Source organism: Athene noctua, chromosome 4, assembly GCF_965140245.1.
Source record: "Athene noctua chromosome 4, bAthNoc1.hap1.1, whole genome shotgun sequence".
Taxonomy (NCBI): Eukaryota; Metazoa; Chordata; class Aves; order Strigiformes; family Strigidae; genus Athene; species Athene noctua.
The window spans coordinates 35,900,640-35,911,581 of record NC_134040.1 but is presented as its reverse complement, the minus strand read 5'-3'; the positions used below and the strand labels follow the sequence as shown (position 1 = coordinate 35,911,581).

General features: G+C 39.1%; 1 protein-coding gene across 3 annotated transcripts in view; it reads right to left on the bottom strand.

Moving 5' to 3' along the window:
* OTUD4 (OTU deubiquitinase 4) overlaps window positions 1-10,942 on the bottom strand; it is a 35,930-nt gene that overhangs the window by 4,229 nt on the left and 20,759 nt on the right. For 2 of the 3 annotated variants that reach the window (XM_074904998.1, XM_074905000.1), the window contains 9 exons: window positions 9,919-10,043; window positions 9,626-9,806; window positions 8,253-8,418; window positions 6,854-6,974; window positions 4,780-4,835; window positions 4,151-4,234; window positions 3,371-3,509; window positions 2,014-2,283; window positions 1,265-1,305 (listed from right to left, as the gene is read on the bottom strand). In XM_074904998.1, coding sequence (XP_074761099.1) covers window positions 1,265-1,305; window positions 2,014-2,283; window positions 3,371-3,509; window positions 4,151-4,234; window positions 4,780-4,835; window positions 6,854-6,974; window positions 8,253-8,418; window positions 9,626-9,806; window positions 9,919-10,043 — 1,183 coding nt within the window. The remainder of the gene's footprint in view (window positions 1-1,264; window positions 1,306-2,013; window positions 2,284-3,370; window positions 3,510-4,150; window positions 4,235-4,779; window positions 4,836-6,853; window positions 6,975-8,252; window positions 8,419-9,625; window positions 9,807-9,918; window positions 10,044-10,942) is intronic. The other variant, XM_074904999.1, reaches the window with a different exon arrangement.

Here is a 10,942-nt window from a genome sequence, read left to right as displayed (position 1 = left end):
TGCCAAACAGACATATTTCAGGCCATAAAGAATACCACACAGGGCTGCTGGAGGCACAGAGCTGTCTAGGAAAACACCGGAGTAGGTAGAAGGCAGGGCCCAAAACCTGGCACAGTCATTTGTACCATCTGTAGAAACAGTCCCTGGAGCAAACTGTCCCGAGAGGCCTCCCCAGCCCTCCTCTCAACACGAACTAGTCGCTTCACCCAGAGCAAGCAGGTGAAAGGATGAGGGAAACAGCACGGCACTACCCAGAACCAAAGCAGGGGCTGGGGTAATTCAGGAAGGAGTTCCCAGGTCTCCCACTGCAGTGTGCAGTCACCAGCCAAGGAGCACAACTGCCAGGACACAGCACTCTGACCGGCAGATGGTGCTGAAGCACCAAGATCACCAACTATATCTTAAATAATACAAAGTTAATACAAAGTACCACCACCGAGAGGCCCAAACGTAGGTGTAGGCTTAGGAAGCAAACACTGTTTCAATATATTGCAGTGCAACTCACTAATGACTTACGGATTTTCTGTCAAGCATAGAGACCTGTATTAGGATCAGTTATCTAATCTAAATTTACTAAGCTATGCTGAACATTCCCTCTTTCCATGCACAGCCACCAAAGAAAGAGCAGGTAAAAAAGGAATGTTTTTATGTGCAGAAGGGAGAAACTAAACAACTAGTCCTTACCACAAAATAGAAAACGTTGCCATTTTGGATGAGCCTCTTCCCCAAACACACACACAGATTTGCACCCCAGATACACATCAACCACTATTATAATTACTTAGAAGGTTAAAATCCTGCTATCCTTAACCTGAGCAGAAAGGACAGACATGCAGGCTACTTAAGGGAGTGTCCACACGACAAGACACACTGGGTACAAGTACTGCAATGGCTGTACACAGGCATAGCCCAAGTCGGAGAGCCTTTCCTCTTTTACTATGCGCTGCTTCCGAAAGAATGCATCTTCAAACTGACAACGGTTTACCCATGGATTTGTAAAGCACAATCTGTTGACTGTACAGCCACAGCTACAAGTCAACAGTTCTCACTATTGCTGTTGAGATAAAACATATTCCTGTTGACTTGAAATGCAACGTGGACCACTGCTAGGATCCCAGTTAACAGAAGACAAAAATAATAAAGTATTTCAAATTTAAAGATAAACATCTGCAGCAACCAAACTTCTGCACTTTAAGTACCACCAAATGCAAGCAAATTTCATGGTATAACAAACACAAAAACATAAGTAAGTTTGAAAAGTTACCTTCACACCAAGGTTGAAGAAAAATCTAAGAATATTCTTATCTAGGAAAAACAAACAGAAAAAGATCTGTGAGGACCTAAAATACTACACTTCACCTGAGCCAAAAATTAGTCCCTGCATAAAGTTCCATTTCAGTAGAGACACACTGGTATTAAGTTGCTGTCTGTACATCTTTGATTTGGGTGGGGGTTTTGCCACAGTGAGATATCTAGAACAAAAATGCAGTTTAAATTTCAGTTTTAACAGTCTGTGGAACTGAGTTTTTAAAGAAACAGTTCAGTAAACAAACATCACTATGCAGTCAGACACGATATATGTTCTTTATGGGCATAGTCCATATTGTAGTATGCCAAAAGCTGTATTTTCCCAGACCAGTATGGAAATGCTCAACAACTTCCAAGCTTTTGATTACAAGACAAAACCTGTTACCATAAAAGGAAGCAGTTCTCTAAAGAAAATACATTACATTCACAAAAACTCAAGTTATGGTAGGTCAAGCTAAGAACCCACAAAATAATCCTACCAGATTTCGAGGTGTAACCACTTAAAATAATGTTAGCAATGCAAACTAAAGTTACAATTCTATTCAGTATTCCCTTCTGCACCTTAAATCATGGAACAACAACAATTAGGTGTGTCGACACGGACTAACAACAGGACCGAAGGGGTTGTCTTTATCTACATTTTAAGAAAATAAAAACCTATCAGGAAAAATGGTATAAAATCCCGACCTCCTCCTAGCTTCTCACCTTTAGGTAAGTCTTCCCCAGTATTGCACAGGGAGTAAGAGGGTGCAACAGCTCTTTCTCCCTTTTCACTAAAAGGGAATCCAGGGTATAGCGGATCCTGGTAAGGATTCAGAGTCTGAGGCAAAGGCATTAAAGGCTGGTTAACTGCTTGTAGTGACACAGGAACTCCAGCAACTGGAGCAGATGTTACCTGAGCCTGTGATACAATAGAGTCAGGTCCCGTTGCTGGGGCTGGCATCAATGAAGAAGCAGGTATTTGGGCTGGAATACCTAAGTGAAAAAAATCATATGTGTATATATATATATATATATATACATACACACACACACACACATTTATCTCAACTATATATAATTACAAAAGAAAGCTACAGCAGGAAAGCAAGTTTCAAAATACAGGAGAAAAGAAAGAAAAAATGGTATTCAAGAAGACATGGGAGGAAATTCTTGCATTGGGAAGTTACAAACAAAAGAAGATTTGGCTAAATGCAGAGAATAGTTTTCAGAAAGAGTGAAGCTCTCCAGAAATAGCTAAATCCTTTCCATGTTTATTTTTAAAATTATGAATACCAGAAGGAATTAGGAAGGAAAAAAAAAAAAAGCAGCAAACAAACTTATCTGTGAATCTCTGCAGTTCTCATTCTGACTAGTCATTTACGGTCAACTCAGAGCTCAGATGAACTGGGCTGTGCATCTTCTGTCACAGATGTGGTCAAGTGTGACAAAGATTATCGCTGGATTATGTGAACACAGTATGCTAATTTGAAAGCTACTTCTTGTACAGAAACCCAACAGTGGGAAAGAAAATAAAGCACCTGATCTAATTAGCTTAAATTCAATATTGCTTACTCCACATATCAGAAGATATGCACAGCACAGAAAAACCATTATAGTGGCTCTGCAGCTCAGGTCCAAATGGATGTCATCAGTTCTGAACATACCAGACCTAATCTGAGTCCTCAGTGGATCAAGGAGCTTATTACATGGGACACAGAGCACAAACACACATCAAGCTTCAACACACTGACAACGTGTTCTACCTTAAAGCAGCTCCTCAGAATAAGCCCCCTCAAAACTCAATGCTATCCCACTCTGGAGGAAAACAAGAGAACTGAGTACGCATCCCTCTTCCACCTTCAGGTAGGAAGTAAAGCAAACTATACATAGGGGCACTCAAAGATCTACTAGAACTCTCACTAGCTTTAAGCAAGGAGGAACTATATTCCTAAAAATTACTGCCTTTGGAATGTGGAGTGAGATGAAACAGTGTCTCCTGGAGGCATCTTCAATTTAGCAAGAGGTTAGAAGTATTTTTCAGGGTTAGTTGTTTCTGATTTATGTTAATAGTTCTTCAAACCTGCTGGTCCATAAGTTGTTGGCTCACTTGGCCAAGCTGGTACAATGGCTGGTACAGAAGGCACTGCTGGAGGTAAATGCACCTCAGAAAAGACTGGTGAGGGTGTTGGAGTTATGCTTGGTAAGCATTCTGTCAGGTTCTACAAAAACAAAGATCACATGAAATTATTCTAGAGTCACCATTGTTGGTGGCCCCTAACGTGTCTGACTTCTACCAAAGGCAGCTTGATGGCTCCATATTATCTACACTACCACCATCACTGTAGCAAAATATTAAGTCGTCACGTATCAGGCTGCACACTTAAGAAATCTGAGATACATTACATCACTGTGCGAGGAACTCTGCACTGAGCTCTATCCAGAACGTGCCTGTACCACAGACAGCCATCAGTATTATAACCACCACAAGCATTACATTTAAGTATCTCCCATCCAAAAGAAAAGTACCCTCACAAACGATTACCAGTAACCTTGGAGAAGCCTGAAAAAGTAAAAGGTAAAGAATTTAAAATGAAAATCGGGGTTATTTTAGCAGAAAAATGTGAAATAATCCCTCTCTCAAAAGAGAATAGGTATACTTTTACTTTTCTATCAAGGGTCGTCCTTTTACAGTCTTCATAACAGATTCCTAACTGTAAATACAAACTCTTAGCATTATCACCATAGAAATGACCATGTAATTAAAAGCCAGTATAATAATACATACGTGGCTGTGATGAAGCTCCCCTTTGTCTGAAGTCTCCTGACTGGAAAACTTTGAAATCAAACAAACATTACTTACTTGCTCAGCAAGGATCGGAGAATCTGTTTTGACTTGTTCCAAAGGAGATGAAGCTTTTGGATAACTCTCATCTTGACTATTCTTCTAAAGTAAAGTTAGAAACAACAGACACAGCTAGTCTAAGACATACTTTTCAAAGAGGCATTCAAAGATATTAAACCACACTACATACAAAGTGGGCTAAGCACCCAATTACTATTATACTAGTGTAACATTTTGCTTGTTGAAAGGACAGCAAAGGTTAAAAGCCAACAAGAGGCCACAATCTTCACTGAACTTCAGAGATCATGGTCTGTTAGCACAGTAGCTATTAGTAAACATCAAATCTTCTGTGGTCCCATTATACTGAAAGTACAGACTGTAAAAGCAATTACAAATCCAGATTCCTAAGTGCTCTCGATAGCCCAGATTTGAGAACTCAGATGGCAGAGAAAGACTGTAAGTATGGGTGGGTTACAGGGGCTGAGGAAAGCTGACAGCAATGCAAGCCTCCAACCTTAGAACTATTTCACTAAAAGCTGTAAAGCAGCAGCAGCAATCACAGCTCTACAGGCAGCTATTGCTCTGCTAATCATGTATCAGAGAAGCAATAACATTAAAAAAAAATTTGGTCTTTTCTTTAAGATTACCTCAGATGAATTTGGCTCAAGCTTCTGACTTAAGTGGATCTGCCTGGAATTTGACTCTGTAACACCAAGACATAACCTAGTAAATGAACCATTACACCATTTATGGCTAGCACAACTTAAGCCAGTTAAAGTTTGTCTTTCCAAAGTTAAACCTTCAAAACAAAACCTACCTCACACATATTACTTCAGAACTTAAACTTCAGTTTTTATCAAAAATCAAAGCATCCGAAAATAAACAGTTGTTAGGGCAGTAACAGAGCAGCTACTTCAACCTGGGTTTTCAAAACTCTACAGGAGTTCTTTACCAGTGTTTGTTAATCATTTTGGTGACGCTTGACGGAAGCAGGAAAGAAATGTAGCTGTCTCTTTAAATACGTAACATTCATCCTAAATCCCTCCCAGTAAAAAGAGAAATCAGTTTGTACTTTGCTTAAAGTGAAAGTGTTTTGCATTTTCATATTCAAGCGTTAAGATAACAGGAGCTTAAAGTCTTGTCTACTTTTGACTGAGTAAAAGTTAGACCAGTTTAGAAGGTTTCAACAGTTCAAAAGGTCTAGAAAGTTTTCAGACTGATGCAGACAGTTTAATTTCTTGAGCACCAGCAAACGCTTGGTGGGGGAGACAGTGTTGAAAAAACAGTCATGGCATCATCTTCATATAATAAGATCTGTACAAGTTCTTCACATTCTAGCTCACGTTCAGATCTGGTTACCACTGCTTGTCAATCAAATTCACAAAGATATGTTTAATAGTAGCCACTAAATAAGTTATGTACTTTTTAAAAGCTTAGTATATGCACCATCACAACTAGACAACAACGTACATTAAAACAATACTGATTGAAAATTACTGACAATTCCCCAAGCACCAATAGGAATCTAGAAATACTCAGAAGGAAGTACAGATTATTCCCATAGGATTTTAAACCTAGTTTCAGAAGAGGCAACACAATCCAGAGCATCACAAAAAGCAGAGAAAGATGTATATGCCAGGCACTCCAGCAAAACCTATCATGACACTGTAGTAAAGAGCTTTCTCTACATGAACATTCTTTTTTGGCATTGCTGATGAAACAAGTTTTCAGACATTTGGAGAATGAAAAATAGGTAACATCAGGCTTTGTGAGACCATTCAAGAAGACGTGACACGTTGGAAGAAGGACTACAAAGACCAATTATCATAAATACACAACAGCAATGCCTCTGCTGTTGCAAAGGAACAAAAAAAATTCAAAAAACAGAGGAAACAGCTTCTAAGGGGAGGCTAAAGAGTTTGAATTTTGTTTAGTCAGAAGAAACAAAAACAGAAAAATGAAGAAGCCGAGACCAAACTCAGTGCTTAGTTAGGGCAAAACTGACAGGACAAAAAAATTAAAGAAAAAAACAACAAAAAACCCAATCAGTTGCTTTTAGCAAAGACTTACTACCTCCTGACAGCTACAGCTCTCATCTATTACTGCCACATTCCACTTCCTCATAGAAGAGGGAAAGCTTAGAGTCAATGAAGAGAAGCTAGAGTGTTATAGCACATTGGGGGGAGGGAGGGAGAAAACCCAAGTAAATTTTGACCATGTGACAGTTCCTTCTAATGTAAACAGGGGGTGCGGTGTCAGCTCTTCCGTACACCATCTTCTCCCCTCTTTCAGTACCACTGTATGCTAATTCTTAACCATGCCACACTGAATACTTCTACCTGCTTCTTCTCTTGAGTCCAGTAAGCACCCTTAATAATCCTCCCACAGGCACTTTCTGCCACGCTCACTAGATTTTCAACAGGATCTAATTTACAGTAGCTCTGATAGTCTTTTCGTTTCTCTCATTCCTCTTCCCATTTACTACAAAAATCCCAGCAAGGAGTCTGCTCTCAGCCACATTCACAAAGCAGGGAAACATGTACTTTCTTCCCAAACCACACCTTTGCTACCTTGAGCCTAGCTTAGTTTGACACTCTTACTTATGATAATTTTCCCCTCTTTGCCTAAACAGATGCTCCATCTCAAATAAATTCTGAGGCTGGTAATAATAAAAACAAGCCAACAAAAAAAGCTCCTTGATCTAAAAACATTTATTTTTACCTTTATCCTTCTGCTCTTCCACCTCTGCTGTCCACTTGCTGTTTCTTCTCTCATTATTTGAGAACTTTTTCTGGTTTAAGTTATCCACAGTCTGTGTAGCAGCCTGACAGACAGACTGATTCTAAAGAAGTTTACAAAAGCAGAAATATTAATTTATATAAGAAGTCCAATGACAGTTTGCCATCACCTGGTATTCTACTATTACGACCTCATTACACATAACACTTATCCCTGTGATAGGAAGAAATGCGGTGCAAAACCAATCTTCATCAGTAGGATTCAGATTCATCCACTCTTTCATTCATCGCTAAATTTTGAAAAGTGTTCTCTAAAAGAATTAGTGTCATTAGTTCACATGACACAAAAACTGCTTCATTCAGACAATATCCACTTTAAGATCACATCCTCCTTCTAGAGGTGAGCAAACAGCATACTGTTAGCCACAGCTCAGAGAGAGAGAACCTCTGTCCATTAAGCTTCAGTCTTAGCCTGCTCTTGAAGAGCTGTACATTTCTTCTTTATTACACTAATGTATGCAATTACTGCTCAAGAACTGAAAGACACCACACAGGAAGCCACTTCTGCAAAGCAAGAGATTTAAGGCCTTTTACCTACTCGTTCTTCCCTGTCTGATTCTTGTTTCTGCCCCAGGATTTAAATCCAAAAGACAGGTCTCTAGAACAAACCTACGTAGACAGCAGGTCTTCGCCCACTGAGACTCCAATCCACTTTCTTTACAAATTGCATCAGTAGAATAATCTCTCAAAATCTAAAGGCTACATTCTTCCCTCAGACATAGCCAAGTCCACTCAGCTCCACAACAGAAAAAGAGCAAGTCTGACAAAGAACCTGCATTACTCATGACACCAGGCAAGTTCTCACTCCAGGAAGTTCTCAGGCTAAAAAGAAGTGTCACTTATACATAAAACAGATCTTACGTGAACCAAATCCAAAACAATCACCTAGTCACCTCTGATAGTAATTCAAGCACCACAGTGCCATTTTAGTAAGATACTTCTCAGCTAAATTAAGCTGTACTTCAGAGCAAGTTCTGTCCTCACGTTGAAGTTTGATCCCACCATACAAGAAAAAGGCAACATCTGAGTAACTGTAAAGGAATGCAAATCTTTCCAAAAAGACAGGAGGAACATGAAGAAAGAAGCCCACAGCTTCAGAAGCTCACATGTCTATCATATTTACATGCCTAAAGAACTGTGTATGGTGAACATTAATTATTCCTAGGGGAAACTACTACATACGTGTCTTACATTGACTACATAAAGCATTACAGATTCACATATTTCTATGTAGAAAGTGAGTGTGAAGCAAATATCCTTACAACAATTGTTCACGGACAAGTATGAAAAATGCACTATTAATTACAATGAAAACAGCATACATTGGAAAGAGCAGGAAAAGCTTGTTCATCCCTCTGCTGGATCTCATAAAGTGAACGAGACTCTTCTATAGCCTGCTTTTCCCTGCGTTCCTCTGGGGACAAGCCAAAGTAGTTACAATCTCTGCTGCCATGGTTCACATCTTCGGTTCTCTCCCGGTCTGGTTTTCTGTAAAGGAAAAAATGAAACGGGATCACTTTGACAAAGAAATTCACCAGTATCAAACACAATACATACTCATGGTTTAGAAGAAAGATCTTTATATAGTACTACTTATGCGGTTCACATATACCAGATCTGTTTCTGCCTACCGCAAGTTACCCATATGCATAAAATTTAAGGAAGGGAAAGAATGGATTTTGTCCATGATTTATTCAGTTCAATACAATTTTGAAAGACTTTATAACAAACGGTAATTGCTAGATTATAGTTAAAAAACAAATGCCTACATCAAGTGATCTAATCCATTTCTGTGCCAACTGAGAACTGACCACCCCCCACCTGCTATCTACAGAACATGCAAGAGAAAGCTGGGGAAGAAGATTTCTGTGAATACAGCAAAAAACGGGAAAATGCATTATAATTTTCAGTGTCTGAAGCAACACTACAGAAGATCAGAAACATCACTGTTTCAGCTGTCTCAATTACTTAACTAAGATTTTAGGATAATCGTGTATTTCGGTTAAAGGTGAAAGAAAAATGCCCTTAAAATGTTGCATATGGCAGACTCCAAAGACGACGCAGCCCCATTTATTCCATAAAGAGTTACAATACAGAAGAGTGACAGAATAGACCATGAAGAGTCTGGGTTTGTAGCCAAGTACAGAATAATATTTTGGATAGAAGAGCAGCAATGATGAAAACAAACTGTGTTGCAGCAGCACAATGAATCAGAAAATGACTACCAACAAACTCAGGCAAAACGCTGTTCTGTCCTCCTTCAAGTGATAGTTCATAACACGAAACAGATCTCTATGATAGGTTCTACAGAAGCTGAGGAAAGATCTTAGCCATGCCTGAGGAACACTACTTGGACATTACTTCAACCCCAACTAGGAAAAAAACAAACAACCCAACATACACTTTTCAAGAAGAAACCACAATTCTGTGTACAGTGCTTCCAAGGGAGATGCTGCCATGTAAGAAAAAAGTGGGAGCTTATGATGGCAGTGATTTTGACAAAGGTTTGGAAACGAAGAAAGAGAGAATTATTTTTCCTGTGCTCGTGTGTATTCTTAAGGACTTAGAACACTTCTTAAGAATTCAATGGCAACATATTTCAAAAGATCATGTTGGAAGCATCTGAAGCAGGCACCTATGCTCCAAGAAGCTCTGCTAGAGTTCAAGATAAGGAAGATGTTATTTGCAGTTTTACCTTACAGTCTGGGAAGGATTCCTGCCTGGAGCTTTTTGCTCAGTTGAGGTCTGATGAGGTTGGGGTCCAGAACATAAGAACTGATGCTGCCTGGTTCCCACAGTATGCTGAAGTCGAGGAGGTAGTGCTGACTGGGGTTTTATTGACTTGCTCTGATTCTTTGGCCCTCTGCAATCTGCATCTGTGATAAACACGTGAAAACAGATATTTGTTTTTTAATCATTTTTTAAGCTTTTTGGGACAAAACATCTGACAATAAAGGTTCTGTCACACAAAGACAGGTACAATCCTACCAGGCTGAGCATTCTGCCCCCATGTTGAGAAAAACTTTTTTATCTTCTTCCCTGGCACAGTGTTCCAGCCCTCCATAGGAGAGGCCTGTGGAAGAGGTTTAAGGCTCTTCAGTGAGACAGCATGCCTATAAAACAAGGAATTACAGAGGGAAAAATATCTTAAAAGACCAGACTGGGGCTTGCATAAATTAATACCACGCATTTGCTAAGACCGATGGATCTTTCAATTTTTGATAACATTGGATTTAACATTGGATTTAAAGTGCTTTGTTCCTTATGATTATACTCAAGCAATGTGTAGAAGCACAAGAAGCGTTCCTTTTTTGTTGTTTTTTTTAACTAGAACTCTGATAAGTTAATGCAAACTTATCCAGTAAAGAATGATAAGCCATTCGTGAAGTGAGTATCAAAATGTCTTCAGGGCAGACAGAAAAGGATAATGATCAGAAAAAGCAATATACTCGGATAAACTTATCACAAACACTGCACAGATGTAAAGATTGAAAAACATGGTATTGGTGGTTTATATTCCAGAGAAATTACTGCGTTTTTAATTGAGGATGCTGTAGGATATCCAAGCAACTGTTTAGATTATTTGAAAGGAAGACATTCAAATCTATAATAGACAGTTCAAATCAGGTTAAATCTCAGTTTAGAAAGGGAACTAACTGCAAGACAATCTTCAGATCTCACAACATTTTTAATTTTTTTTTTTTTTTTTACAGAGGAGATTAATGGCCATCTTTCTCCTTTCCTCATTTACCTTGACTGAAAGTGATTTCTCTTCCCAAACTACACTCAACTGTGCTCGACTTTTTGCCTCAGAAGAGTTACAGAACTTACAGCAAAGCTCAAGATGTCTCAAAGTACCACCCCACCTCCCCCCAAAAAACAATAAAAAAATCCCCATCACCCCAAATAACCAAAACCACCACCACCACTACCACCCCAGAAAAAACAAACAACAACAACAATCAACCAGCAACACACAAAAACAACCCACAACCCCCAACAACAACTTTAA